Genomic DNA, 6,725 nt, shown 5'->3' with positions numbered 1-6,725 from the left:
TCCTGCACTCAGTTGTGTAACTGGATCCCCAGGCAGGACCTAGCAAACATAGGGAGTGGACAGACAAACCAATGGCAAGGATTCCTGGCAGGAGCTGGGCGATTCTGAAGTGAAACAAGTTTCAATATGCCCAGTGACCGCACGGAAAGCAAACTCGCCAGCACAACACATGGCTGAGCCCCATCTCCAGATCACACTGATGCTTTTCCCTAGCTGTTTATCACACGCAGTACCCTGCACATGCAAACGTAAGACCGGTAGATTTTGTTAGATTTTAATTATCATCAACCTTTTTTTTTTTTTTTTTTTTTTTTTACACCGCAAAGCAAAATAAAAGCTTCTGCAGAGAAAGTCAGAATCGATTACCTGGCAAATCTTGACTTTATATTGTTTCCCTTCTTACCTGATTATTTACGGACAACTTAGCTTCTTTACCGTTATGGAGAGAAAAGCCTAGCATATCAAATATTACTAGAGCCAGAAGTCTGGAGAACCTTTTACACTCACTTATCCTTATAGCAGATTAAAACTCTTCTCAAGGTATATGGCTTAGTATCCAACTTCATTTCTGAAAAAATGCAGATATCCAGTTTGGATATAGGAGTAGCCACTCAAAGCATATATTCGAACCACTATTACTAACAGTCTCTCATAACTATAAAAAGATACAGCTTTAAAAGAGAGAAAACTGCAACCATGCTAGAATAAATACAATACATACAGGTAAAGCAAAGAGTTCCTGGAGCTCCCTACGGTGTGAAATGTCTTTGGAAAAAGGTAAGGCAGCTGCTGAGTACAGTACCAGGCTTTGCTTCATGGTTGCTGATGAAAATCCAAAATCAGGCTGCTCCAAAATAAGCTGCTAGCTTCCACGGAGATCTGCTTACTCACTAGACAGCGTCAAACACACCTTCATCCCACACTTGTAAGGAAAAGGCTACCTCCAAAGGAGCTGCTTATGACAGGGTGAGATGCTGGAACACAACATGCAGAAAGACTATTTCTTGTGGCAGAGACATAGCTGGTTTTAACACGATCGCATTGGCATCAACAGCTCCAGCGACAAAAATCAGCTAGTGATTTTTGAAAAAGGAAATCAGAACAAGAGCAAGCAGCAAATGGCAAAACTCCTTCTCAAAGGGGATTTCTGCCTGTGGATGCATGATGTTACTGAAACACAGATCTCCTAATCCTCTCTCCGCATTTGGAACATGAAATCGGAGCGAGCGGCTGAATCGCAGCTGACAGTAAAACTGGAGCAGGTTAGTCTCTGCCTTAGAAACGATGCTGATCTTAAGGACGTTTGTATCCTGGATACAAGACGTGTCAGTAGTTGGCAACACATTCATTTTTATCAACCGTGTAGCACACGTTATGTAAAAATAATGGATAAGTTGTCTTGGCCTAAAAACCCGAAGTGCCCCGAAACATGGGTGTATGGAAAGCTATTCCTATCTTCTTCCTACATCAGCACCCTTATCTTGTGAGCAAAATTACCTGGCACACTTTGTGGTTTGGGGCTTGGATGTTGGCAGCAGCTTACCGGACTTAGGGTGCCCAGAACTCAGACTGCTCATGAGGGCTGGGTGCCCGACTCACAAGTACTATTAAAACTCGAGTCTATTTATGACTCTTCCAAAACAGAAGAGAAAAACAAATTGTTCCCTTTACCATTTTGTGGATCCATGTTGCCCTCTCTGCAAACGGCAGCTTCCTCAGTGCCCACGCACCAGTACATCCTGGGTTGTAGTCGTGAAGGGTCGAGACGCCACCTTTCTGCAGCATTTAAAATCATGTAGTGTTATCAAAGCCAAATGACCTTGGTCCAGGGAGAGGGCCTGAGAGGCACTGCGACTAGTCCCAGTCTGGGAGAAACACCGTTTGCCCTGTTTAAAAGCCAAAAGAGAAACAGTCAATCAGACAAATCTTTCCAGAAAAGGAACTGCAAGAGGTTTCTTCCTCTGCATGTACAAACATGGTCCCAAAGACACCACCTCCCAAAAGCACTTTCAGTGCGTGCACTGTACAAACGTGCTACACCAGACTTTGGTCAGTGCGTGCACTGTACAAACGTGCTACACCAGATATAGATCAACACAAGCCCCCGGCGATGTCCCCGCTCTAAAGAATGGTGCTGGCACCCAGGATCTCTCAGCCAAATTGTCTCCTGTCTTTTTTAGGACAAGGATAAGGACATAATCATTGGCCTCTGGATTAGGACAGTAGCAGTCGTGTCAGATCCTCTGCAGCCTAACAAGAAAGCTGATCACTGAAACAATGCAACCCCACGGGAGGGGAAAAATCCCTAGCACTGCTTAAAAACTACTTTCCCTCGCCCCCCCAAAAAGCACGAACATATTGAGAAGTGACAGGCCCTGTTAAGATGGGCCGGGGGTAGAAGAAAAGCACAAACTTTTCCTCTTGCCCAGAAACGTGCAAAGCATTTACGTGGTGCACCAACAGCATTTTTGCAGCCACATGTTCAGCAATCTGGATCAGATCCCTGAGGACTATAAACCGGTGGTCTTTTAGCAGCCCTGGAAAAATTAAGCAGTGATCAGAACGCTAACCAGCTCCTCCTGCGAGGCAGCTGGAAGGCCTTACCTGTTCAGAGGGCAGCATTGGTAATCTGCTCTTTCAAAAAGCACCTTCCTTGTCGATTAACCTCGCCAGACAGTCACAACCTAAGCACACCAGCACAGTTTGTTCCCTAATTTTCTGCTTTCTGTTTCAGTATGTAAATTCTCTCACAAATGCAACAAGATGCTTCTGTTGGGGTTGATTTGAATCAGGCTTTCCTCATGCCTGCTATACGACACTGGTTTTTTGAAAGGTGGCCCGCCCTAGTGCAGCCAAGCACTAATGGTTAAGCCCCATTCAAGACAGTGACATTACAAAGCCTTTTCCGGCGCAGAGGGGGGTTAGCAAATCAAAGCCGGGTCGAAACATCATACACTGCCTCCTTCACACAATCTCTAGTCGGCCTCCACCCGGTCCTTCGCCAGCGGACAAGGGTGGAGTAAGCTGGGTTAACAAAGCAGTGCAGCATCTGGCAAGTGGCGTGTCTGGACGGATGCTACAGCTGGCTGTTACTTTATGCACACGCCGCCAAGTTGGGTTTCTAGTGACCGCTGCTTTGAGGTCAACCGTTGGCATCAAAGACCAAACCCAATTTCCCAAATGCTCACAGGAGCTGTCCTCTCTGCTTAGATTACAGGACTAGCACGCTAGGCCTTCGTGTTCAGGTGGGAAAGGATTGCTCTGACACTTCCAAAGGTAGGAGAGACGCTTGGGGAGAAGCCGCTTGGTTGCAGGTAAGTAACGGTACCGGCTGCGGGAGCAAGCGTGGAAACCAATGGTAGCATGACTGACCCGATCTGAACCATACCGGAGCCAGGGACACAATAAGCACCAGCGGGGTGGCCACAGGGGTGGCTGCACCCCGCTTTTGGGCTGGACCACGCTGCGGGAGCCACTGGGGAGTTTGTTTGTTTTTTTTAAGACCCCCATCCACTATTTCCCTTTCATGCTCAGAGGCACATCCCTCCCCTTCCCCACCTGCCACCGCTGCTTTCCCCACTGTCCTGGAGGCAGAGGAAGGTTTAAAGCCCCTGCTGCCTGCTCCAGCCAGGCTGTGTTGGGGGGTGGGCTCTGCTGGTACAGCGATGATGGGTGGGGGGTGGGTTCCCCGCCACCTGGTCCCACGAGAGCAGGTGTGGGGTGGGGGCTGACACCACCGCTCCTAGCTGAGCCCTGCTCCCATGCAGCCTGGCAGGAGCAGCTTTGAAGCTTGCACTTCCCCTAGGGCAGTGGAGAAAGGAGCCAGGGTAGGTGGAAGAGAAGGGGAAAGGGAGGGAGGGAGTGTTCCTTTAAGCCTGGAGGGGAAGTGGGGAGTCTGACGTGCTTTGGGGGACTTACAAAAAAGTCCCCAGCATCTCTGGTGGGGTCGTCTTTGCACACCAGTGGGTGGGGGGAGGAGGCTGGGAGCAGGGGGTGCAGCCACCTGAGCAGCATGGCCAAATCCTGGATTCACCCCGATCGACCTTCCTCTTTCTTGCCTGGGGACCCTAGTAAGATCAGAAGCTGCAGTGAGGGTGAATATGTGACGCTGTGCGAGATCACCCAGTGGTCACTGCACGCACCACCACCACCTTTGCTTTGCTCTTTTAAGAAAGCCTGGAACAAGGCAAAAATATTTGCCAAATCACTGAACGTGGCATCTGCAAAACTACTAGCACCGAGGACCATCTTCTCCCTACGGCGCCTACTGATGTCTCAGGTTTAGAAGGCATGTGTGGGGAGGGTGGGGGTGGGAGGATGGCACTGCCACAGTATTGGCAACATCAAATCATCCTCTACAACTGAGGAATTACAGCAAGGGTGAATACGTCCTCTTGCAAAGCAGAGACTGGCCCCGCAGCCCCCCGCAGCAGACATCCAGTCTTACGTGACATTTTCCTCCCCCTAAGACAATGTTAGCAATCATGGGGGGGTGGAAATTAGATGCCATGCTGCAACTTGTGTAGTCTGCAGTGACCACTAACTGCAGGTGGGTGAAAACTGCCCCGGACACAATTTCCAAATGTGCCACTAACTCCCTCGCTCTGCCCCATGGAGACCCCGCAGGAAACCGTTCTGGAATACACGGTGCGGAAGAAGTCAGTTTGCCCCCGTCCGAGGCCAGGAATACAAACCTGTCCTCTCCGTACCTGCATTATTGCAGAAGGCAATGCAAGGCAGTGCTAAGGTGATCCAACTGCACATCTTTAAATTCTTCCACCTTTGAATTTCTTTTCAGCGTGTGCCCTGAATTTCCCAGGTTACTGAACGGGGAACAAGTTGCAACATCTCCGTCATGTTTTATACCTTTAAGTTACTGCTCCATGTCTCAGCTGTGACATAAGGTTTTCTCTCGAATATGCAACAATAACCAGTGGATGTTGCCCAAGGTGCTGCAGTATCCACTCTGCCGGATTAAAGCAGGAAGTGATATATTTTAAAGCAGACTTAGATGCTATTTGCAAGCTTCCCAATTTCTCCTCGGAGACTTCCTGGCAGGCAGACAGCTCGAGTTCAGATTGAGTCCAAAGTCCAGGAGGCTTTTAAAAATAAATAGCTTTGCATTCCCAGCCTCTCCGAGCAATTCACAACGGTTAACTAAGCCTCTCCATAACACTGGCCCTCTGTGCCATACCCACGTTATAGGTAATCCGGGGCATGCCTTGCCTAATATCGCTCACCAAGTCAAGGCTCCAGAGCAACATCAGGAGGCCCCTGCTTAAACCGTCAGATCTCACTGCCTTCCCAAACAATGTCATGCCCTCTTTGAAGCCAAAGATAGAGTTAAAGGCATCTTACAATGGGCACTAACATGGGGCAATGAGGTGGATGAACAAGCCAACCGACCGAGGGCTCATCAGATGACTGCAGAAGGCAGGATGAAGCCCCGCGCAGAGGAGTATTTTCCAAGAGAGGAAAATACGTAATACGTATTTCAATACAATTTTCGTATTTCGTAATACGAAAATACGTAAATTGGTGCGATGGTAGGGCACAATCTCTGCTACATCTGTCAACCTCAGACCTGGATTCGATGGCTCCGAAGGTCCCCTGAAGTCCCGGGTTCCTCGTGGAACACCAGGAGCTCCCTGCCGAAAGACCACGGCCCGAGTTTAATTCATCCCATAAAATACTGGCAGCCACTAGCACCGCTCCTGCCACGGGAGCAGAGGCACAATGAAAAGTAACCCGCCCTGGGCCCGTTCAAGGAAATAACAACCAAGATGCAATGACTTGGGAATGCTAGCGTGCCCCTTGTGTCGCCTAGTCTCCTGTGTCACAGCAGCAGAGAGCGGATGCTGAAAAGGAGAGTGAACGGGAATGCTTTTTTCCACCGCTCCTCTCTCGCTCGCGGCCTCCAGCACTCAAGCTCCAGGAAGCCCTGATTCAGAAGCCGTGCCCCTCACTCCCATGCTCCGTGGCTGCTGATTCACCTTCCCTCCACGAACACCTCTGGTCCCGTTTTGAATCTGGCCGAACTGCCCTGGTTAGCTTAGAGACGCAGCGCTGAATTAATCACTGCTTATGGGGTGCTCCGAGATTCGTGCGCGAAAAGTAAAACCAGTGGTTATCAATTGTCACTGCTCTGCACCACGAAAAACTCCAGAGCAGGGCAAGGGGGTTACTGTAGAGGCTACTGGATACAAAGTAGTTTCCCTTTGTATTTAAAGGATTTCCTTTCCACTGCCAGCTTTTAGGAAGTGCCACCTGGCAGGAGCCCAAACTTCGGCTCCCTTTGAACGGATGCACGCTGCGGACGACACCCACCCACCCACCCAGGCTGCTCTGGAGCTCTTCCCCTTCCTGCAAACTCTGCCCCTCATCTCGCTCGCTCCTCCCGCGCTGCAACAGGCTGCGCCGGCCCCGGACCTGCGGGCCTGCCAGGGCGTCTCGGGCGGCACCTGGGCGGCCTCGCCGATTTGGATGGACTTACGGGTCCCTTGTGCGCCGGCAGGCTCCCCAGGACGCGGGCCCGCGCCTTGGGCACCGTGCGACGCCGCTGGAAGGACGTCCAGAGGAAAGGGACGGATGCTGCAAGAGGAGAAAGGGGAGTCAGGCAGGGGGAAGCTGGGGGCTTCGGAAGAAGACTCGTTTTCTGGTTTCCATCCAGAAGAGCTTTTGTTCCTGGCTCTCCGCGCGCCCCTGCGTGACACCCACCCCGCGCG

The 6,725-nt window shown here is 50.5% G+C and overlaps 1 protein-coding gene across 1 annotated transcript in view; it reads right to left on the bottom strand.

Annotated features, from left to right (window-relative positions):
• Nucleotides 1-6,725, bottom strand: part of LRRK1 (leucine rich repeat kinase 1) — a 99,982-nt gene that overhangs the window by 92,279 nt on the left and 978 nt on the right. Inside the window, exons 2-3 of the mRNA XM_025199561.1 lie at nucleotides 6,494-6,591; nucleotides 1,672-1,886 (exon numbers count right to left, since the gene is read on the bottom strand). Coding sequence (XP_025055346.1) covers nucleotides 1,672-1,795 — 124 coding nt within the window. The 5' untranslated portion in view covers nucleotides 1,796-1,886; nucleotides 6,494-6,591. The remainder of the gene's footprint in view (nucleotides 1-1,671; nucleotides 1,887-6,493; nucleotides 6,592-6,725) is intronic.

Source organism: Alligator sinensis, unplaced genomic scaffold, assembly GCF_000455745.1.
Source record: "Alligator sinensis unplaced genomic scaffold, ASM45574v1 scaffold210_2, whole genome shotgun sequence".
NCBI classification, from domain to species: Eukaryota; Metazoa; Chordata; order Crocodylia; family Alligatoridae; genus Alligator; species Alligator sinensis.
The sequence above is the reverse complement of the archived record's forward strand: the minus strand, read 5'-3'. Positions and strand labels throughout refer to the sequence as shown.